The 25490-nt window shown below is 37.6% G+C and overlaps 1 protein-coding gene across 1 annotated transcript in view; it reads right to left on the reverse strand.

The window, feature by feature from the left end:
- The window catches only part of CHN1 (chimerin 1), a 208984-nt gene that overhangs the window by 132937 nt on the left and 50557 nt on the right, over positions 1 to 25490 (reverse strand). The window contains exons 2-3 of the mRNA XM_044242376.1: positions 24649 to 24687; positions 18956 to 19011 (exon numbers count right to left, since the gene is read on the reverse strand). Coding sequence (XP_044098311.1) covers positions 18956 to 19011; positions 24649 to 24687 — 95 coding nt within the window. The remainder of the gene's footprint in view (positions 1 to 18955; positions 19012 to 24648; positions 24688 to 25490) is intronic.

Here is a 25490-nt window from a genome sequence, read left to right on the forward strand (position 1 = left end):
GATATTTGCAACCCTATGTTTATTGTTATAAACACAGTGTTGTATAGTGTTATATTTATAATAGCCAAATTATAGAGGGAGTCCACATGTCCACTGATTGATGAATGGATAAATAAGATAAGGATAAAGGATAAAACGAGGATAAAGAAGATGTGTGTGCGCGCGTGTGCACATGCACACACACACACACTGGACTACTACTCAGCCATAAAAATGAATGAGACCTTGACATTTGCAACTACATGGAGATATTAGGCAACGTGAAATAAGTTGGATAGAGAAAGACAAATACTGTATGATTTCACTTATAAGTGGGATCTAAAAAACAAAAGGAACAGACTATTAAAATACAGAGAACAAATTGCCAGGGAGGAAGAGGGAGGGAATGTGTGAAGTAGATAAAGGGGATTAAGAGGTACAAAATTCTAGTTATAAAATAAGTCACAGAGATAAAAAATACAGTATAGAGAATATAGTCAATAATGCAGCAATAACGTTGTACAGTGACAGATGGTGACTACACCTATGGTGGTAAGCACTGAGTAACCTATAGACTTGTTGAATCAATATGTTGTATACCTGAACTAATATAACAATGTATATCAATTATACATCAATAATTTTAAAAATTAAATTACAACAGATTTTAAAATATTTTAAATTAATAAAAATTTTTAAATGAAAATAAATATATTTATACCAATATATACCAATAGGGGACTAAGTAAGCTGAATTACAGTAAGTGCAGTTTGGAGGAATGATGTAGATCTACAGGGACTAACATGAAGAAATCACCAAAGCAAACCACTGAATACAAACGTAAGTTATGGAATAATTATACAGTATGACACCAATCAGGAAAAGCCCATGTACACTAATACTTTAATACATTTATAGACTAGAGCGATATCTGGAAAAATATACACCAAATTCAAATGGTTTCCTTCCAGGAAGGTTGGGGAGAACTGAACTAATGGGCCCACTGGGAAGGCAAAAGAGAGACTTCAGTATTATCTGTAATAGAATTTTTTAAATAAAGAATGCATTAATGCACTGCTGATATAGCTGATATTACCTTTAAAAAAAACAGAAATTGAGATTAACTTTTGTGTAATTTAATATTAGAGTCTCAAACACTTTAGGATATATTCCCCTCAATGGGGTCCCTCAAATCATAAGATCTTTGCAGGTGGCTGAAGGTAAAAAGCCTATGGGAATGAAGCAAAAGGAAAGTTCTTAAATACACTTTACTCAATGATGACAATTCTAGACCAGTACAAAGAAGTAGCGTGGCTGAGATCCTGGTGGCCTTAAATGGTGCAGCAATCCAACAGTGTTAAAACCCAGGACAATACTGATTAGGCGAAAGTCCCGCATTAGATGCATAACACACTTCCACCGATTGCGTAAGTAGTCATCTTCATAACACAACTGATTAGGTCTTACACTGCTGAGTAATTATTTTGTTTTACCCAAAAGAACTTTGAATTAAAGGAAATTAGGTAAACATTGGATGCTTAATACAGTACTGTTTTAATAATCAATTAAGTCCAAGATAAACTGATAAACTGACAAACCAATTGCCTTTTTTCTGCTTTACTATTATGGGAATATAAAATAAAACAATTTTTAAAAAAAATTTTAAGGCTTTTATTTATTTGACAGAGAGAGACACAGTGAGAGAGGGAACACAAGCAGGAGGAGGGAGAGAGAGAGAAGCAGCAGGGAGCCTGACTTGGGGCTCCATCGGAGGACTTTGGGATCATGACTTGAGCTGAAGGCAGACGCTTAACCAACCAAGCCACCCAGGCAAGCACCATGAAATAAAACAAGTTTAAACTAACTCTTTTTTTTCTCTTTTACCTAGATAGTGAAGGAGATCAGAATATGCCACTTCAGCATAAGGATTATTTTGAGCAGAATGAGATTAAGAAATCCCAAACACAGAAGGAAAAATGAGGCCTCCCTCTTTCACCTCAAAGCGGGCATATATTTCCCTTTGTAAAGGTGTCCCCTCCCATAACAGAGAGAGAAAAACACAATGACTCCAGGGACAATTCTTATCAACTGAGATGGCTGGAGCCTGCATAATACACCTTACCAAACCCCTTACTTACTGAACAGTTCCTCATCACCTTTCCACAACTCACCCTAACCCTTCTGAGGCCCAAACCCCTTTTGCTCTGTCTGGGCTCTTCAGCACACTTTATTAGTCTTTGTTAAAGTGGTATGTAAGCCACTGGATGAAACTGCCTCTTTGAGGTTTTCATTTATCTGCTGTGGGCCCCTCCTCCCCTGTGTGCATATGAAATAGACCTTTTCTACTGTTAATCTCTCTTTGGTCAGTTCAATTTGCAGGCCCCAGACACTGAACCTAAGAAGATAAAGAAGTTTTCCCTTCCCCACAATAACATTTAGATTTTTGCTAATGTGTCAGATATCATTACTTAAGTAGTGATCTGCAATAGATTTTCAAACTCCTAGGACAGCATTACTTTATGACATATAATCAAATAAAAAAGGGTTAGTAATATAAACAATGATTATTAATGATTCCAATTAATTTACCTACAAATACATCCACCTGGGAATTTAAATGTTACATGGAATAATAAAAATATATTTGTGCTTATATAAACATTTATGTGCTTGTTTCTAAGTTTCAAAAAATAAAAATAAAGTTCAAAACAAAACAGACTAAAACTGGCTAAAGTCAATTTGACTAAGCAAGAAGGGATTTTAAATTAGTACTTATGTTGAATTACATGCTTTAGTTTTCTCTAATTTTCTGTGTTTAATAGTTAACATTTTTTCCATGATACCATATTGATGAAGTTCTAGAACCTAGGTCGGGTTCGGTGGGGTGAGGTTCGGAGCCGACGGCTAAAGAAAGAATTCTTAAGACGTCTCTGGTGCAAAAAGGTGGTTTATTAGAGCACGGGGACAGGACCCGTGGGCAGGCAGAGATGCGGCTGCCCCGAGTTGTGAGGGTAGGCGTGTTATATACCTTGCGGTTGCGGGGAGGTGGTGAAGGGATGGGAGATTTCGACAGAGCTCTCACATGCTAAGGTGGGCCTACAAGGTGCCGGGGGGGGGGGGGGGGGGGAGTCCTTGCCCTTATGGCTTGATCAATGTCGTTTTTAGGTCAGGCATTAACATTAAGATAGTTGGGAGATTCTTAGTGGGGCATTAGGAGCCTGCTGTCATTCACATTCCCTTCTACCTCAGTCTCTTCCAGTTTATGGTGGGGAGGGGGACATTAGGGCTTCAGGAAATGAGAGTTATTTGCCTCTGGAAATTTGTGCTATTGATAAGGTAACCTCCCTGTTTAGATCTCCAGGACATCTGTAGAGCAAGGGCGATTCCTGTTCTGCAGGATTGCGATCCCTGCAAGTTAACTATTTATCGTTTTATGGCAGTCAGGGGTGCCTGAGGAATGCTACACCTATGGAGGGGAGCGGGTGAAGAGGGGGTGCAAGGCGCCAGCTTCTACTCTGTCCTCAGCCAGCCTCCTGCTCCCTCATCAATATCATGGGTAGGAAAAATGGAAAATGAGGGGAATAATACATATTCCAACTAGAAATAAAAGGTGCTGTAGTTTGGTTGCTACAATGTAGGTCATGCCAGCAGAGAAAGAACTAAGTCAATCATTACTGAATATTACATTAAGTGCACAGTAAACACAGGAATTCAATAAGTAGTAGATACCATTTTATAATACTTTAAATATCAATGGAATTTGTAAACATTTACTATATTTTTGTAACTAACGAAAAATTTTTCTTTTATTGCTATTTTTAACATAGTGTTATAAATAATTTTCTTCATACATAAAACAACTTAATCAAATTCACCAACCACACTCTTTCAATTAAAGAAGTCTTATTTCGTATCTTATTTTCTACAAAAACAAGAAGAGCTTGTTTAATATATAAGCTTCTTGCTCTGCAAAGGAAATCTGAAAACAGCAGGGATAAACAATAAAAGGATTATAAATGTTAATTCTTTCCCTCTTCACACACAATGTTATAGATTCAGCTCTCAGATTCTTATTTTTTTTACTCTGTCTCATGGCTATAGTTAAGAACAATTGTTTCCCCCACCACCAAATTTTATAATTTAAATTCAAATTTAAGGAATATATATTTCTAGAGGCAATGCCACTAGAACAATGAAGCAGGACATTCAGGAAATTTCCAAAATGCTTAATATTGCTCTTTTCCAACAGTGGTATTGACTTGGTCTGAAGTCACACGAATTCTCTCTTTCTTGTTCCCATTAAAAACAGTACTTGGAGCCAGGTACTTTAAAACCTAGTCTGGAGGTCTACATGAGTCTTATAAAAGTTAGGGTATATACACATGAAATTGTAAGAAATAACAGAACCCTGGACAATCTTTTTTCCAGGCAGCAGTCTAGAATATGTACATAAAAGCAAACAAAAGAAAAATATTTTCAAGTATCAAGATTTTGTTTTGCATTGTTTTTCAAAGTGGCTCAGTTTGGAGGCATGGAACGAGGAAAGGAGGGAAATGCACATTGGTATTTGCTTCCTACAGCAGTGGATACTGAATTAAACACTAGCAAGTTACTCAGTACTAACCTCTAGCTTCGGATCTATTTTAGTTTCCTGTATTAGAGTTAGGGCGGAGGAGAGCGAGAGGGTAGAAAGAAGAGGAGGGGGAGTTTTACAACCACTCAAAGACAACGGAAGACTGGAACTGGATGACCAGGAAGGAGGTGCTATTCCTACACATAGACAATGCAGCTTTCCATGGAAGCACAAATGTTTACACCACATTTTCTAAATTTCTGGGTTTTTTTCTCACTGAACTTTACACCATAGAAAATATCAACATGGATAACAGTTAAGCTTCAACAAGTCAAAAAAATTTAAACTTAAAAAAACTTCAAAAACAACAACAGAAAAACCAAAAACAGAGCAAAGCCGGCATCGTGGAAGAGTAAGTACTCATCAAAGAGCTACACAGCCGGAAATGACTTGTAGGGAGGAGGTGACAAAAAAGAGATCGGAAATGTTATGGAACTTAAATAGATTGTTTAATTTTGTATCCCCCTTAATAGTAAGGTAAACTTCTAGGTTTCTGCTTTCCTCCTCAATTCTATAGCCTTCTTGATGATATTTAGACCAAAGCTACAAGTGCTAAGAACACAACTTGTTTTCCACTATATTTTAGGCTTACCCAAGAAAACCAGTAACCTTCAGCATGCCAAATAGGCTAGCTCTCTATTACTGTCAGATTTCACAAATTCAATGAAGAATATGCATTTACAGGGATGCCTGGGTGGCTCAGTCATTACACATCTGCCTTCGGCTCAGGTCATGATCCTGGGGTCCTAGAATCAAGTCCCCTATCGGGTTCTCCCTGCTCAGCGGGAAGGAAGCCTGCCTCTCCCTCTCCCTCTGCTTCTCCCCCAACTCATTTTTCTCACTCGTTCTGCTCTCTCTCTTTCTCTAATAAATAAATAATCTTAAAAAAAAAAAGAATATTATTTATGGAGTTTTTTTAAAGCTCTGTAATTACTACCTAGTGACTTGCTAAAAACCAGTTCTGTTTCTTGATATCAGTTATTTTTTCTTTGTATTCTCTATTCTTTGTATTCACTATTTTCCCACTTTAGATTCAAGTAACTTTTAAGTTGTATGAATAAAGATTTAGAAACCACCAATCTGTTTATGTAACTGGTGAAGGGGTCCTTTTTAGAATTGTAGTTGTGATCTCCAATTTTATAAATATAGTTCTACATTAAAGTATAGATTTTGACATCAAAGCATACCTTACTACCTACAACTGCTTACTGAACACTAAATATTAAACAAGAGCAAAAGATGACCCACAAAGGTGGGGGGGCACATTTCAAAAGTAAAATAAGATGAAAACAGACTTTTGAATGATAGGCTGAACTTAAAATAAATAGTTGGTTTTAATACTTCAATGTTATTACTCAGCATTCAGGGCGCCTGGGTGGCTCAGTAGGTTAAGCCGCTGCCTTCGGCTCAGGTCATGATCTCAGGGTCCTGGGATCGAGTCCCACCTCGGGCTCTCTGCTCAGCAGGGAGCCTGCTTCCCTCTCTCTCTCTCTGCCTGCCTCTCTCTCTACTTGTGATCTCTGTCTGTCAAATAAACAAATAAAATCTTAAAAAAAAAGAAAAAGAAAAAGAAAAATACCTTTATTACTCAGCATTCATAAAAAACACTTCCTAGCTGGAAAGTACATAATAAGTGTTAAGTAACAGATCGTCACATCATCTAAGAGATCTCTGAGCAGGATAATCTTTATTTTTATAGAATCAAACTGAGCTATAGTCTGTCAGCATAAAGCTGCAATCAGCAGTGAAGCTATGATTTCAATTAAGGTACTTTCCTCTCACTTCTGAAATATACTCTTGTACTTCCACCTAGCAAAATATATCCTCTAAAATAAACACAAAACAAATGCTTTAAACCTCCCTTTCACTTAATTAACAAGTCTTTAAGTACCTTACTTAATGTGTCAAGCACTGTTCAAGGCACCTGCGACATACTGATGAACAAAACAGATCAAGATCCTACCCTCATGGAGCTTGTATTCAAGGAAGGGAAGATCACAATAAACATAAAAAAATAAGTAAACTATATGTTGTAGAATGTCACAAAATTAAACGTTTTATAAAAACAAAGTAGAATTAATTAAGAATTGTAAATGATGGGGTGGGTGATAAAATATAATTTTAAATACAGTGGTCAGGATGGGCCTCATTGAGAAGGGAAGACTTGAGAAGACTTGAAGGATATGAAGAAGTAGCCATTTGGATATTAGAGAGAACATTCCGGAAAGAGGAGTTGGTGCAATGGCTTGGAGAAAGGAGCACAGCTAGAATGTATGAAAAACAAGAAGGATGGTATGGTCAAAGCAGGATATGGGGAAAGAAGGAAAGGAGATAAGCACAGAAAACTAAAGTCATGGGGAGACTATGTAGGGCCTTGGAAGTCCTTGTAAGGACTTGGTTTTTACTCTGGGTAATGGGGAGCCAATGCACAGTTCTGAGTAGAAGAGTGACCAGATCTGATAAAAGAACATTCTGTGAAGACAACAGGCTACAAGGGAAATATCAGTTAAGAACTATTTCAGTTACACAGCTGAGAGATTACTGAATGTTGGGGTAGAATAATTTACTATGACAAATCGATTTAAATATATACTAACTGGACATAACAGGAGTTTATATTTTGCTTGTCTAACATCCCCGGATAAGTATTCAGATCAGGAAGACAATTGTCCTACATCTAGACCGCTTCCATCTTTTAGCTCTGCCCCGTCTTTTCGAGGTCCCCCCTGTTTTTATCTGAATCCAAGCAGGAAGGAGCATAATATGGAGGAACTTAGATGTGAAGTTTTAATGGGTCCAGCATTCAAGTTCACTTCTATTCCACAAGAGAAAACCATCATATGGACATAACTATATAAATGAAGATGGGGAAATTATACTAACCAGGTTTCTCAAAAAAGGAAGAATGGATTTGGGTGGGTATCTAGCAGTTCCCACAGTTCATACCCAAACGGTAGCCATGGAAATAGTAAGAAGTGGTAGGATTGTTAACATATTGTGCACATATTCTGAAAATAGACCCTGTATGATTTCCTGATGAATTAATCATGGGATGGTGAGAGGAAAAAAAGAAAAAGAAAAAAAAAAAGACCCAAGTATGATGCATGGTTTTTGATCTAGCAACTGGAAGGAACTGCCATTAGCTGACATGTGGAAAACTTTTTTTGGTAAGAGCAGGTTTGGGGAGGAAGACAAATGTCAGTTTCTGTGAATGTGTTATATTTGAGATGGCATCAAGGGAGGACATAGAGTAAGCAATTGATCACATGGTCTGGAATCTGGGCAAAGAGGACTGGACTGGAAATACAAGTTGTATTAAAACCTAAAACTGGCAACCTTGTCAGGGAATAAATATAAGAAGAGAAGACATGAAGATCAAGGACTGAGCCCTGGAGCATCTGAACATGGAGGTCAGAGAGAAGAGGAACCAGAAAAGGGGGCTGTGAAGGCAGGAGAGAGACCAAAAGACTACAATGTCCTAGAAATGAAGTGAGGAAAGTGTATCATGGTGCAAGTCATCCTCTGTGCCCCGTGCTGCTCAGAGGCTAAGCAGAAAAACTGACCATGAGATCGAGCAAGGTGGAAGTCACTGGTGACCTTGCCTACCCAGTTCTCATGGAGTGGTAGTGGGTAACAGCCTGGCTGAAGCAGGTTTAAGAGAAAATAGGAGGAGCAGGGCTGGAAAAAGCAAACACTGACAGTACTTTCAAGTGTTTTCTACAAAGGGGAATGAAGAAATTGGGCAAGGCCGGATAAAGTAGGGTCAAGACAATTTTTTAAGATGGGAGAAATAATAGGATGTCTGTGGCCTGATGTAAAAAGAGAAAACTGTTGATGATGAGGGAGCCTGAGGAACTGCTAGGATTAGGTCCTTAAGTAGACAAGAGGAAAACAGGGGTAGTGGAGAGCTGGCCATGAACGATGGTACAGGCAAGAATGCAGAATACGGGCCCCGAATGCTAAACGCTGAGGCGATGTGGCACTGAAAGTTTTTGGGAAGTTCTCTTCTAATTACTTCAATCAGGATATAAATTATGAGCTGAGAAGGAGGTGAGGAGTAAGGTAGTAAAAGTTTAAGGGAAAGCACAGTATGCCCACGGGGGAACAGTAAGTACCAACTTGAGGTTCATAAATTTAACGTGAACCCTGCTCAGCACTTCATTTTCTCCAGCCATACTCAGTTTCTTGGGAGTATGTGCAAAGTACACAAGAGCGGATTTAAACAGGGCTGTGGTTTTGCCAAGCCAGTATGACATTAGAGAAGATCATGAGAGGGAAGCGGACTGGTTCATCCACAGCTGCTAGACTTCCCTCTCTCAGTCATGCCCATGACTATCTAACTCACTCGAGTTCTGCGAATTCTTCCGCTTTGCGTTTTCCCATTTCCTGCCTCCACTGGTTAGTCTCAGGAACAGTTTATATGCCTTCACCACTCTTCACTAGGATTACCACAATTCCCCCTAAACCAGTCTTCTTGTCTCTAAAATCTCCATCTGCCATCTCCCTTTCCTGTCCTTCTTCCACGCTGCAGACAGAATGTGCTTTCTATGCCTAAATCTGATCCCATTAACACTCCCCCCCACCATAGCTATCGGGATAAAATCCACATGTCACACTTAGGGCACAGAAGTTTTTATTAGTGATGTCTGCTTAGCCCTGGGGCTGCATCTGCCATGCGCCCACAAGTGCTCCCACAGGTACTCTGCGCTTGCCCACGGGAACTGTCATGTGTAACAAGGGAACTGCTGCCACATCTGCTATAATGCTGGATTCGCGGCTCCCTCCGCCACCTAGAAAGGAAGATCCTCGAGCAGAAGGGACTTGCTTTATTTGCTTTGAATCCTGAGGACTTGGCAGGTAGAAGAGCCTCAGAATATACTGACTCAACGAATATACGCAGGCCACAGAAAGGACTGGAGCCTAAGGGCTACAGACACTAATACACGTTTTGGTAAACCATATAATAAGAGCGTTATTTTGCCAATTAAGTTGCACAACAATACTCATTCATTCATTCAATAAATACTTTTTTAAAGAGTTTATTTATTCGAAAGACAGAGATCACAAGTAGGCAGAGAAGCAGGCTCCCCACTGAGCAGAAAGCCCGATGTGGAGCTTGATCCCAGGACGCTGGGATCATGACCTGAGCTGAAAGCAGAGGCTTTAACCCATTGAGCCACCCAGGCACCCCCATTCATTCAATAAATATTTAAGAGTATTTGTTATATACAAGTCATCATATCCAGGTGCTGAACAGAATCTACAGGGGTGAGACAGTAAGTAAAGAAATGATCACAGGGGCACCTCATTGCATTAACAGCACCGGACTTGAGTTTGGTGCATTCTCTCCAGCCTCAGTCTACTTTCCCCATTTACTGTAGAAAAACACAACTGTTTGTTATAACAATAAGAAGCTTCCTCAAAAATGTTATCCAGCTCCCTGCAACATTAGCTCCAAAAACAATTCACAGAGAGCAGAGATTTGGTTTTATGCATTTAAAAATCATAACTACATTCCCACTATTTGGCTGCCAGAAAAAAAAGGTGTATCCATTTTAAGGCTCTTTGTTTAAGGGTGCTCAAATATGAAACTAGTTTGATTTATACCATATTAGTATGAATCAACTGAAGATATGGAAGCTCTTTGATATTTCTACTTAAATACATATATTGTATATCTATGTAATTTAAGCCTGTGTCTGCCTCCCTATGTATACACATATGCACACACACACACACATACACATTTATTTTAATTCAACCAGGAGGTTGACATAAAATAACAAAATCACTTTTTACATAATTGAAAATCACATAAGTATACATTTTATATTTATTATAAACTACATTTCATTGAATTATATATTTATGCATTCCCTTATTGACTCAGAGTTGTATACACAATATATGTACCATTACTTTATAGGTGATAAAGGGATTTCCAAGGTAATTCTGATTATGTAAGACTTCTACTTCATGTGCTAAATTCAGAATAACTCCACCATAAGATAAAACTACACTGTGACAATATTACTAAGAATCATTTTCAAGCTTTTATGCATTTGCTTAGTCTCTAAGGCATGCATAAAGTACTTAGTTGTGGACCTGGACATCTTTCCCTCTAAAAAGATTTATTTTCATATTTAAATTTCAAAATTTTCTCCTAAAAATAGCCTTTAATTTAAAAAAATGTTTTGGGGGAGACTGGGTGGCTGAGCTGTTAAGCGGCTGCCTTCAGGTCAGGTCATGAGCCCAGGGTTCTGGGATGGAGCACACCCTCTCGCCCCCGCATTGGGCTCCCTGCTCAGTGGGAAGTCTGCTTCTCCCTCTCCCACTCCTCATAACTGTGTTCCCTCTCTCTCTGTGTCTCTCTCTGTCAAATAAATAAATAAAATCTTTTTTAAAAATGTTCTGTATTTTAACATTCACAATGGCAATTGGTAAGATCTCCTGAAATAAAAAAAAAAGGGTATTAGTTACTGTTGTATTTTCTGTCAAATTATGTTACTTCTTACTATTAGATATATTGTTTTAGGGTTTTGTCTTCAATAATTTACGATTTAACGGTTGAATAATTCAGGTTTTAAAATAAGGTGCTACACATCTTGCTCTCATGAATGCTAACAGAAATTCAGCTGAGAAAGAGTGAGACATGGAATTCATCACTGGAACTAAGGGCTTAGATCACGAGAGAAGGTCATCAGACATGGCTGGAAAATAAATATATATTCCCTCTGGGTGTGCATAATTCCCCAGCCTCTGCATTTCTAATCTGCGATACACTGTTATGGGGTTAGAAGAAAAAGGCGTGGAAATGTGCACGTCCTCATGAACAGGGTTGGCTCTCCATTTCTTACAACTGTAGTAGAGAAATGTCCTTCAAGACAATGTCATTGGACCATTTTTATAATTACAATTAGCATCCCCAGAACCTACTAACCTTTGTTTAAAAGAGCCATCAGTTTATCTACTGCATTAACTTTTCTTTTTCTCTCCATGTTTCAGTGGTAATTAAATCCTGTTGCCATTTCCCCCTTAAACACAGTGGCCACTTAGTGCTTAATGTCCCAAATCCAATTCCTCAGTTAAATATTTGAGGTTAAACAGCAACTGGTTACTCAGTACGGTTTTATTTTTAGTGCTCATCACTCCCAAGAACCTTTAATTCTCCCAAGCCAGCTATTTATCATTTAATCAAGACTAAGACTGAAACTTTCTTTATTCAATAATTATTCTGATTAATGCTTTACTTTCATTTTAAAATTTAAATTTACTTTCCCTTAAAATTACTTTCACTTTAAATAGAGATCTAAGTTATTTGATTGTTTTACAGGAATTCCATGAGACTGAATACTGCTCAAAATAAGCAGATTAGCAGCATTAGTGACATAAACACTCTCAATATCTATATTTATAAACTTGATCATTAGACCAATATTGAATAGGGATGTCACTTCTTCAAAATGAGGCCATTTCCCTCTCTTCATTAATTGCCCTTCAGTTATGACCAGATAAAAACAGAAAGATATTATTGAGTATTACAGAGATTGGTCAAATACAGAAACAAGCTGTTATCACTACTAATTTGCTAATTAAATATACATCCCTCTGCATGCATAATTAATCTTTACTAAGCTGTCAGAGTTGGGTAGCTAATAGATTAGTTTTAAACAACACGAGAGGGTGGTTACAATGGGATAGGAAAGCCAGTCACAATAAACCTTTCTGTCCATAGAGCAGCATTCCGTGCCCACCAACTTACCCTTAGAACAGGATTACTAATTTCTTATGAAAGAAAACTAAGCAGAGTGAAAACAATGTAAATAAGAAAATCTCAGCTGTATACCCTTTGCTTCCCGGTGCTTCTATGCCTTCCTTTAACCAACAGTATTGCATAGGACACTCTTGTTTTTTAGTGGATGGCACCATTCAGTCAACCACATCACAAAACTAAACCAAGAAAATTATTTTCAGAGACTCCAAGAGCCAGCCAATCTCTAGGATCCCATGTTTGAATCACAGTGATTCACCAGAAGCCCACAGACTTGGGCCCCAACAGTTTAGCCCTTTTAAGAATTAGCTTCAGTGATGTGTTCCTCCTTAATGTTATGCCAGCTGCAGTGAGAAAGGACCCTAAGTCTACTTTTGCATGGGCTGTGAAACTACAGTTGGTCAATGTAACATCAATAAATGCACTTCATATAAGAAGCCACATGATTTTTTGAAAAGAATTTAGCTCAGGTAAAAATGGGATCTTAGGGGCACCTTGGTGGCTCAGTGGGTTAAAGCCTCTGCCTTCGGCTCGGGTCATGATCCCAGGGTCCTGAGGTCCAGCCCCGCATCAGGCTCTCTGCTTAGCAGAGAGCCTGCTTCCCCCTCTCTCTCTGCCTGCCTCTCTGCTTACTTATGATCTCTGTCTGTCAAATAAATAAATAAAATATTTTTTTTAAAAATAGGACCTTATTAGCCTTTCTGGTCCTCAAGAGTTATGTACTTTATTCCTGTGGTTTCCTTTTCCTCACACAACGTTACTGATCCTCAATCAGCACTGCAATCAAATGATGTCATTGTTGTTTCTTTTTTACCTGCCTTAACTTTCCTTTTTTTACTCCTTTTATTACAGCTTCATTTGTGTGGCCTCAGATTCTTTTGAGAAAGGCAAGTATAGATATTTCTCAATAAAGATAACTGTGTTACTAGTACTTCCAGACTTTTCACAGAACTACAGTCCAAATCTCACTTTCTGTTAAAAGTTTAAAAAGTTGTGTCTGGTCATGAAACAAAATGAAATGTTTTTTTAAACAGCATTTTAAAAAAAATTCTCACGACATATAAAATTATTTCATCATCCTTGATCCTGGCACAGTAGCAATAAAATGCAACCATTACACACTATAGACTTATTCCATACATACACATGTGCAGACTGGACATCTATAAATACTTAAACTGCCATAGGACATTTAAAAGACAATCTCATGAGGGGCGCCTGGGTGGCTCAGTGGTTTGAGCCTCTGCCTTCGGCTCAGGTCATGATCTCAGGGTCCTGGGATTGAGCCCCGCATCGGGCTCTCTGCTTGGCAGGGAGCCTGCTTCCCCCCTCTCTCTACCTGCCTCTGTGCCTACTTGTGATCTCTATCAAAAAAATAATTTTAAAAAAATCTTAAAAAAAAAGACAATCAGATGAAATCCCTGACTAGTTTGATAAATTTATACTTTTTATGACTCTGCATTCTCAGAGCTATTCAGTGTGTTTTAGCCAGTTTTCCCAATAACAACATCCATTTCAACGTATCCTGAACAATGAAGAAGCAATTCTTTTAAATAGTGTATCATCCAAGAAAGTTATTATGATTCCATATTACCTAATATATGTTCTTATTCAAATTTATCTAATTACACCCAAAATACATATCTTGAAAGAGAGACAGACAAAGAGAGAGAGAGATGTCGATCTCTAGGACCCTATCAAGGTACCTGTGCTGCATTTGGGGAGCATTTAGTCTCCTTCATTTGAGAATGGTCCCACCACTGTTATTTCTTTTATGAAAATGACATTTGCAGGACTGATGTCTTAAGGAATGTACACATTTTAGATGTGTCTGATTCATACTTCATAAAAAGAAGTTAAGCATTTTGGCAGAAATACCACATAGATGGTGCTGTGCGTGCCTCATTACATCACTTCCGGAGACACATCAGTTTGACCCATTACATGTAAGGCTGAATTTGATCACATGGATAAAGGTGTGACTGCCAGATCTCTCCACTATGAAAACATATCTTTCTCTTTCCAATTCATAAAAAAATTGGTAGGGCGACACCTTGAGACCATGTAAATATCCTCCTCATCTAAGATCTTTCACTCAGTGGTTTTAATGTCCAGTGATGATCCTTGCCTGACTCAATTACCAGCACAAAGCATTATCACTCTACATGTTTAGCCACCTTTCTGCTGTAAAGGACAACTTTACATTCTGCCCCTCTCCCCCATTTTTTCTTTGCACTGAGGTAGGGTTTTTTGGTTAAGTATCATTATGGACTAACATTATCTTATCATTCAATGTGTTATAATTCATTACTATCATTTTTCTTTTTGATATCAAATTATCCCAAATCTAGCCTGTGAGAACCCTTCATTCAAGTGGGCTGCTAGATCTTTTGACATGCTCCCATCCATTTCTGAGCTCTTGTTTCTTTCTGATTTAAAATGTTCTAGAATCTCACTGCTTGCTCCATGTTCCAGAATCAGGAATTTCTCTAAGGAGAATTGGCTCCTTTCAGTAGGAAGTAGTATTTGGAAATCAAACTTTGGGCACTGAGTATTTCCATTCTTACTAGGGCATCACTGCTTCTAAAGCCTTTCCATGGACTATGACAGAAAATGAATTTTTATAAATCTGTGAAGTCATATTTATACCTCCAATTCAAATTCAAAACCATGCTGCACTTCTCAATTTCCTTCTACTCCATATTTATATCCCCTCAAAACACTGGTTCCCCAAAATCCAATACAGTTACTCATTTATTCTGTCCTATATTACACACAAAATAATTTCAGAATTACTACACAAGTACCACTAATAACAACAAATGGCTAAGTATAAAGATCTCTTTGTAGGTTATGATTCTTAGAATACTTTCCCTCCAAGTCTGTACAGTCAAAATATTTATAAGCTACTTAAATTAATTTTGGGGTATGTTACGAATTTGTTAGGGTCATTTATTTCTATTTGTATTCAAGTTTAGGGTTTGCTTTTTTATCATTTTTTACTTAATTTTGTTCTTTGAATATGTGAAATAGTTGCATAATTCAAAAGTCACAACTAAATAAAAACATATCCTCCAGCCTTATTCTCCCCAAACTGCCCCCCAAAGCACTCCTTACAGATAATTATTTCATTGGTTTCTGGCTTAATTCTTCCTATGTTTCTCTTTTGCAAAAATAAGCCTTATTTTTTTCACTTCTTTATTACCGAAAATGAACCATAATTAACACAGAGGCATACCTCATTTTACTGTGCTTCACGGATATTGTGTTGTTTTTGGCTTTTTTTAACAAGTTGTAGGTTTCTGGCAACCCTGCATCAAACAAGGCTATTTGGGCCATTTTTTCCAACAGCATTTGTTCACCTTGTGTCTCTGTGTTACAACTTGGTAATTCTCACAATATTCAAACTTTTCACTGTGATGATCTGTGATCAGTGATCTTCAATGTCACTACTGTAACTGTTTTGGAGCACCACAAACTGCACCCCTATAAGACAGCAAACTTAATAGTGACATATACTGTATTCAGACTTCTCCATCCATGGGACATTCCTCCATCTCCCTCCTATTCCCCCCAGATCTATTCCCTGAGACACAACGATATTGAAATTAGGTCAACTAATAACCCTACAGAGGCCTCTAAGTGTTCAAGGGAAAGAGTCACATATCTCTCTATTTAAATCAAAACATAGAAATGATTAAGCTTAGTGAGGAAGGCATGTCAAAAGTAGAGACAGGCCAGGGCACCTGGGTGACTCAGTGGAGTAAGCCACTGCCTTCGGCTCGGTCATGATCTCAGGTTCCTGGTATGGAGTCCCGCATCGGGCTCTCTGTTCGGCAGGGAGCCTGCTTCCCCCTCTCTCCTCTGCCTGCCTCTCTACTTACTTATGATCTCCATCTGTCAAATAAATAAATAAATAAATAAAATCTTTAAAAAATAATCTTTAATAAAAAAAGTAGAGACAAGCCAAAAGCTAGGCCTCTTGTACCAGTTAGCCAAGCTGTGAAAGCAAAGGAAAAATTCTTGAAAGAAATTAAAAGGACAACAGGGGTGGGTGGGGGGACTGAATTGGAAGAAATCAGAGACGGAGACAAACCATATGAGACTCTTGATTCCAAGAAACAAACTGAGTGTTGTAGAAAGGGAGGTGGGTTGGGGGATGGGGTAAGTGGGTGATGGGCATTAAAGTGGGCACATGCTAGCATGGGCGCTGGGTGAGACACTCAACTAATGAATGCCTGAACATATCAAAAACTAACTGAATTTAAATTAAAAATGATTATAATAGTAAAGTTTGTGCCATGTTTATTTTGCCACAATAAAAAGAATTAGAATCATGTTTTTAAAAAAAAGTGCTACTCCAGTGAACAAATTTTTTAAGTGCACTCCAGTGAACAAAAATTTTAAGTGCACTGTTGAGACCTACTGCCCAGAAAAAAAAAAGATTCCTTTCAAAATATGACTGCTCAGTGGGGCACCTGGGTGGCTCAGTGGGTTAAAGCCTCTGCCTTTGGTTCAGGTCATGATCCCAGGGTCCTGGGATCGAGCCCTACATTGGGCTCTGTGCTCTGCAGGGAGCCTGCTTCCTCCTCTCTCTCTCTCTCTCTGCCTGCCTCTCTGCTTACTTGTGATCTCTGTCAAATAAATAAATAAAATCTTAAAAAAAAAAAAAAATGACTGCTCAGTGACAATGCACTGGGCCACCCAAGAGGCCTGATGGAGAGGTGCCGTGAGACTGATGATGTTCTCATGCCGGCTAACACAGCATCTCTTCTGCAGCTCATGGATCAAGGAGCAATTCTGACTTTCAAGTCTTATTATTTAAGAAATACATTTCATAGGTTATAGCTGCCACAGATATGGATTCCTCTGATGGACAACTGAAAACCTTCAGGAAAGGCTTCACTATTCTAGATGTCACTAAAAATAGTCATGATTCATAAGAGGTCAAAATAACAACATTAAATACAGGAGTTTGGAAGAAGTGGATTCCAACCCTCACGGATGATTCTGAGGGGCTTCAAGCCTCCAGTGGAGGAAGCACTCCCGCTGTGGTGGAAACAGCAAGAGAACTCGAAGTGGAACCCGAAGATATGATGGCAATGCAGCGATCTCATGCTGCCGCCTGAGCAGACAAGGAGTTGACTCTTACGAATGAACAAAGTAAAGTGGTTTCTTGAAACGGAATCTACTCCTGATAAAGAGGCTGTGAAGACTGTGGAAATGACGACAAAGGATTTAGAGTGTTACATAAACCTAGCTGACAGAGAGGCAACACAGTTTGAGAAGACTGACCCCCAATTTCAAAAGAAGTTCTGCTGTGGGTAAAACACTATTGAACAGCATCACATGCTGCCAAGAAACTGTTCATGAAAGGAAGAGTCCACCAATGTGGCAAATTTCACCATTGTCTTATGTTAAGACATTGCTACAGCCACCTGCACCTTCAACAACCAGCTCCCCGATCTGCCATGACAGCATTTGCAGCAATGAAGTATTTTTAAATTAAGGCACGTACGTTGTGCTTTCAGACATAATGCTATCACATGCTTAATAGACTACAGTGTAGTGTGAACATAATTTTATACGCACTAGAAAACAAAGAAACTCCTTTGACTTTCTTTATTGCAGTGGGTCTAACGGAAATTATCATATCTCCAATGTCTATATATATCTCTATATATATATTTTCTTTTTTTTCTATGTATATTTTCTATCTGGATATCATTCCAGATCAACTCATAGAAATCTTCCTTATTCTTCCTAATATCCCAGTTTATTTGATCAGTGTCCTATGGACAGAGTTTAGGTGTTTTCTAATATTGTGCTGTTACAAGAAATCCTATAATAAACAACTCTGGGCATATGTAATTTCCTATTTGTACAGGAAATTCATGAGGGTAAACCACCAGAACTTGGACTGGGAGATAAATGCAGGCCCAGTCTTGTGAGCTGTCATAAAACCCTGCTAACATTCTAGGCCTTCAAATTCGTACTGGCCATATGTGAGTGTGTTTGTTTCTTCACAGACGTACTAGCTAAGCATTCGAATCTTTTGAACTTCTGCCAATTTGAAAAGGTGGCAGTGGTCGCTCCGTGTATTTTAATTTGCATTTCTCTTATTGTTCATGAAGCTGAATATCATTTCACATATTTTACTAAGTCATAACTTTTTTGGTGAACTGTGTCTTCTTCTGTGCATTTTTAAAAAACCACAATTTAAATCTTTTCTTAACAGAAAAGTTACTTCAATAATGCCTTCAAAAAAAAATAATGCTTTCAAACTTGGTTTCAAAAAGAATAAAAAATGAAAACTGGAAGAATATATGACTTGACTGAGAAGAACACTAAATATCATTTGAAACTATAATGTCCCATTCCACACTGTGTTCTGAATAGTCCATTAAAAAGTGGCAGTTGAATGTTATGAAAAATGCATTCAAGTACAATTTCTTTGCACTAACAAACATAATTGGCTAACCCCACAAATAACCCTGCCACTGAAGAAGGTCAGAGTTCAGGAAACAGGCACGGGAGAGACATTTTGTTGTAACAGTTTCATCACACCCACCTCGTTAGTACAGGTAATTCTTCGAGGATGAGGGGCTTCCTGTTGTAACTGATACACTGTAAAGAGAGAGAGTAAATCATTCCATATGAGCTCATAGAAAACGTCCTTATTCTTTTAAGTGTTTGAGTTTATTCAATTAGTCTCCTATGAACAAACATTCAGGTTTTTGCTAATATTCTGCTATACAAATAATCTTAAATGTCCCTTTTGTAGAAAGTTTGACTATATTAGGAATCACAAATTGGCTGCTTTTTTACATTCCCAAGAAAACTGTGGTACAGTCCTATTTGCTATTAAATTAAAATTTGTTAAGAGCAATGCAAAGAAAGCAAAACAATCTAAACTTAATGAAAGCCCAAAAGCAAGCATAAATAGCAAAATCAAAATCCATACAAATGTCTTTTTACCTCTTAAATCAGTACTGAGTATTTGGCTGTGTTCTCCATAATCTGGTCTTTTATTTTCTACAATTCTTGGTGGATGTACTGCATAAATCATGTCTCTCATATAAGCCAATAATGGTTATATATTCTTAAAGCACATTATTACATGTCAAACTTTAAGCTAAAATTAGGATTTATGTTAGAAGTAACAGATGTGCTGCTTTTCTCCCCTATTTATACTGCAAACGTCTATCTTCAAAGATAATCTCCCCGAAAAACAAAATTTCTGAGCCAAAGTTACCACCGTTTCTTCCACTGAGCAAGTGCAGCACAAGATAGAATTCAGGTATGAAGGAACTTTGTTAACTACTGAGGAGGGTAATTTTTAGACTGATACCAATACTATGATATTCTACCCTCGCTTCAGGCTTTCTGATTTGTAATGAAGAAATAAAGAACAAAAAGTGGTACTCATCAGAGAAAGCATGCTTATGTTTATCTAAGTTTATCTCTTGGAGGTATTTTTTCTTCTATTTCTACATACATAATCACATATAATTGAATGTAAGTTAATAATGTATTTAAATACTTAGACATTTTGTCACCATAAAATCAAACTAACCAGCCTTCTGCAATTGTCAGATAATGAATGACTTAAATTTCAATTGGACAGGGACCCCTGGGTGGCTCAGTTGTTAAGCATCAGCCTTTAGCTCAGGTTGTGGTCCCAGGGTCTTGGGATCCTGCCCTCATCTGGCTCCCTGCTCAGCAGGAAGCCTGCTTCTCTCTCTCCCACTCCCCCTGTTTGTTCTCTCGCTGTGTGTCTATCAAATAAATAAATAAAATCATTTTTTTAAAAAATTTCAGCTGGACAGGGACTCCTGGGTGGCTCAGTCAGTTAAGCATCTGCCTTCCGCTCAGGTCATGGTCCCAGGGTCCTGAGATCAAACCCCACATGGGGCTCCCTGATCAATGGGAAACCTGCTTCTCCCTCTCTCTCTGCCTGTTGTTCTCCCTACTTGTACTCTCTCTCTCTCTTTCTGTCTAATAAATAAATAAATTCTTTAAAAAAAAATTTCAACTGGACATCATTATATAGACTCCACTTCTGATATTTTTATATTTATCATAGGGACATATGGAAATACACTTAATTACACTATACATATATATACACATATATAATTAGACTATGTACATATATATATGTATGTATATACCCAAAATATACACCAAGCACATATACAGACATACTTCACTGTTCTGTATTGCTTTGTAAAGGGAATATATACTCTGGCAGTTAAGAATCTTAACTCTTGAAACAGATCACTTGGGGCTTGAACACTGGAGCTTTGCCATCAAACCTACATACTTTACCTTGGTTTCCCTCATTTGTAAAATGGAGATAATAATAGTTTCTACTTCACAGATTACTGAAAGAATTAAATAAGTTATTATATGTGGGAGATGTAAAATAGCTGCTAACACCTAGAAAACACTCAATAAAGATTATTAATATACATAGGTGACCAATACTAATACATAGAGTTATTTACATTAATATTTGGTTGCTAGGACGTTTCTTGAATTCACCACCAAAACCAGGGAAATGCTGTAATTTAAAAGGTACCAAGACAACATAGCTTTCCTACTTAAAAACCAAAAAACAAACAATCAAACAAACAAAACCCACTCCCTCATAATGTATGAAATTCTACTGATAGAAATGAATTCCTTTGTCTTTTACTCCTCATTGCAAAAATGTCTGACATTTTATATATTAAAAATAGTTTTAGATATCCATATTTTATTGTGAAAGTCGATTTTTCAAAAATATTCCTGTGAAAAAATAAAAAATAAAAAAAATAAAATTCCTGTGAATACGTTGTTAAAGATAGAGATTATATGGAAGGAATAGTTCTCAGCTCTCGGAGAATGTTAGAAAGAGGAGAGACCAAGTCTGTCCAGTCCTGAGACTGACAAAACACACACAGCACCCAGACACCCCCAGATAAATCTCTATCCTCCTAATGGAAGCCAACACATGATTTGCACAAAGGGAGGATTCTTCAGGTCCACTCCTCCATATGGATAACTAGTCCATGTGAAAAGTCAATGCACATTTCCACTCTTAGTAATCCTCAAAAGATCAGTTCTTCTTTATCAAGAAAATGCTTGGGAAAGTACCGTCACCTATGGAAACTCAATTATGAGAACTGAATGGTAGTCAAGAAGGACCTTAAAAGTTACTAGAGAATATAAAACATCGATTTTGATTCAAAGCACAAATACTGAAGTATATGGTTATCGCCAGTTATAGATTTACCCATTCACTAAGCACACATTAAGATAAGCCAATTTAAAAAAAAAGGAGTGATAATATCCTCACATGAGAATTGTAGCCTTTGTTTTAACCAGTATTTCAAAGGATACAGCTGAGTTTCATGGAAAGGAGTAATTTTTATACAAATGTTTCCTCATTTGCAACCAATGGTTGGTTTACCTTTAAGACCCATTTTTAACAACTAACATAGAGGGGGACCTCAGCTATTGTAGTACTGAATGTAACATATGAATTCAAGGAATACCTATCGGAAAGACCATTGAAAAGGTCACCATAATAAAGACTGACTAATTTAGGCTCTTCTCAATTTAGAATTCTTGGTAATTTAAACTGGAACTCAGGTGAAATTCAAATTGCACAATCATTAAATGATTCACCAAAAATTAATTGCTGAATTCAAGATGAGAAGACATATGATTAGAGTACTTAACATTTTTCAATCGCCTTAGAAATGTCAATGCTTATATTGTCATTGGTGAATTTCTCAGTACCCTGAGACAGTAACAAAATTGTTAATTAAGTTTGGCGATCACAAATAGGTATCTTGAGGTCAAAATAGGCTCACATGTTTGGTTTGTTGTTTTCTAAATTTAAACCTGTTTTTTTGTTTGTTTTTAAAGATTTTATTTATTTGTCAGAGAGAGAAAGAGACAGCACAAGGAAGGGGAGCGGCAGAAAGAGGAAGGGAGAAGCAAGCTTCCCGCTGAACAGGGAGTTGAATGTGGGACTCAATCCCAGGACCCTGGGGCCTTGACCTGAGCTGAAAGTAGACAACCAACTGAGCCACCCAGGTGCCCTAAATTTGTTTTTAACATTTAAAAATTAAGAGATTTAACAGTAACAACAAAGGTAAAAGAGAATTCCACTTCCAAAATATCAGAAAATGTGACAACATCTGAGCAAGGGCTTGATAAAGGGGAGCTCATTATGACCCACTCCCTGCAAACAAGGCATCCAGGCTCCACTTCCCCTCTGGGCCATGTGGCACACTGGCCTTGTTTATTACAGGCTAAGGCCCTGGTTTAAGTCAAGCAATTTGTATCAAAAAGCAACAGAACGGGGGCGCCTGGGTGGTTCAGTCAGTTAAGGATCTGATATTTGATTTCCACTCAGTTCACAGTCTCAGGGCTGAGACCCAGCCCTGCATGGGGCTCTGCACTCATGGGGAGTCTGCTGGAGGATTCTTCCCCTCTGCTTCTCCCGCTGCTTGTGCTTTCTAAATAAATAAATAAAATCTTTTTAAAAAAGGCATTAAAACTATATTTATTTAAAAAGAGTCCTGGGGCACCGGGGTGGCTCAGTCCTTAACCGTCTGTCTTCGGCTCAGGTCATGATCCCAGGGTCCTGGGATTGAGCCCCACATGGGGCTCCCTGCTCAGTGGAAGCCTGCTCCTCCCTCTCCCACTCCTCCGCTTGTGTTCCCTCTCTTGATGGCAAATAAATAAATAAAATCTTATTAAAAAAAAAAAAAAAAGTCCTCAACTTAGGCATCTTGCTGGTTTTATTTTCTTACTGGTTCATATTTTTAAGTTTATAGAATTACGTTGGGTGGAGCTCAGGCATTGAGATTACTAAAAGAAACTATAAAATTCAGTAGCAGAATTGTCACCAAAACAAAAAATGCCATTTTAAAAAACACAGTAGCTACTGTAAGACATTTAGAGATACAGAAAATACAAATCACCCATACATTTACTGCTCAATATTCTTCAAGGGGGGAAAAAAATCACCACCATGATTTAATAACTGTGTGAGGCTTCATAGATGCTCTTACACAAACAAAAATGTGCAAGGTACAAGTCAGAGAAAAGGGAACAAAGGTAAATTGAAAACCAGAAAATGCAGACAAGAATCTTAAACAGGCTTCCAGCCAATGAGAGAATGAGATAAAATCTCTAAGAAGTAAAGAACATTAGTCATTTTTATACATTCTTTGAACTATACTCCCCAGAAATAAAAAGGCACCAGCAGGGATGAGGGAAAAAGCCTCTATGGCAATATTTTTAGAGACTGTTCATATTTTACTTACTATAATTAGCCCAAAGTAGCAACCTATTAAAATAAAGCTATCTGTTGTTCTGGGAACATAAAACCAAGAATCTGAATCGCTGCTCCTTCGTCAGCAAATTCCAGCAATGTACCGATACCAAATTGAGGATAATTCAACATTTACAAAGATGTTAAAAATGGGTATTTAAAGTACAGGTTTCTTAGGTTGCTTATCCAACTTTATAGATAAACAAAACCTTCCAGTACTGCTGTCTGCAATGGTGCATTCATGGATTTCTTTTTAAAGCTACTCTGATTATATGAATCCTCTTTCCACTTCTAAAAATCTGAAATATCTTTTACTTGAAGAAATAATATTCTCTAGGGAGAAAGGAAGGGAAAATAAAGGACTAAGAACCTAAACTCTTTGGAAACGATTTTTACTCTAATGCAAATTTTAAAGAGCAATATAGAATTCAAATTCAAATGCCTCCCTTTTGTATTCGGGAAAGCAATTCCTATAAAAAACAAACACACGCAAAAACCCTCTTTTCTTTTGCCTCTTTTCACCCACTCATTCTATCAAGATAGCCTCCTGACTTATCACTTACACAGTACTTTCTCATACAAAGAATTAGGATTTGAGAATAACTATACTGCTTCAATTCTTAGCTAGCTTCTCTTGGCACTAGTTTTTATCAGCCACTGAAAACAAGTGGCCTCAAGTTCAATATGGAATTCCATGCAAACTCAGAGGGATGAGATGCATTCCAGACATGCAAACCATAGACACACCTTATGGAAACACTCCTGTTTTCCCACAATTACTTCTGGGCTATTCTCAAATCCTGCTGTAAATTAATTTTTCGATAATGGGTATAAAATGAAATGAATCTTCCTATCTAATGATCTTATTATTTCTCTATCACTTATAAAGCACAATAACCCACCCAATTTAAAATTATTTGTATACTTACAGTAAGATTTCCAAACAGGAGGTCTATATTCATCTGTATCTGGAAGAATAAACACAAAATTAACATATTGAATATTGATATTTAATTGCATATATTTAATATAGTTAAACTATATCAGTATATATTTACACATATATTTAATATATATTTGTTGAGGTCTATGTGTCCTAGGCATTGTGTTAGACTCTAAAGGGCATTCACAGGTTTTTTAGTCTTGGTCTTACTTTCTTGGAGTACAGTTTCACAAAGATGTTCAAAGAAAGTTACTGTATTTATCCAACTGGTTATCACATAACAACACCAAGGTTAATTTTTGCAACTCATTTCTCACAGTCACTAATAGTCAATAAAGTCTTTGCATCTTCGGGCATAACCCCATAACAATTTCACTGAAAGATCCCTTAAATCACTGGAATTTTTCTTTTTCAGTAATACAGACCAGGTAGCACTTAATCCTTGGAGATGTACCTTCCCCATCACATTTGGGGAATTCCAGTATAAATGGTTTTATTAACATCAGGAGAGAAGAGCAGCAAGGTACTTCTTCATTCATCATGGATAACCACAACCAAGAAATGAGGAACATTCCACTGGAAGACAATGCATCCAGGGACCCACAAAGGACATGAGGTGAATATCTGCTCTTCAGTCCATGTCCCCTCACTCTGCCTGAATGAGGACTTAGGAGTGTAAAGAGGTGGAAAGAGATGGGAATACAAACACATGATGGGGGGGCGGGATTAGAAAAAAGAGAGGCACCAGTGTGGTCTGGCATCTCATCAGTAAAGCGCAACTCAGTATTAATTCTGTTGGTCTGAAGCTCTGCCTCCAAGATCACATAG

The sequence above is a fragment of the Neovison vison genome, chromosome 3, assembly GCF_020171115.1.
Source record: "Neovison vison isolate M4711 chromosome 3, ASM_NN_V1, whole genome shotgun sequence".
Classification (NCBI taxonomy): Eukaryota; Metazoa; Chordata; class Mammalia; order Carnivora; family Mustelidae; genus Neogale; species Neogale vison.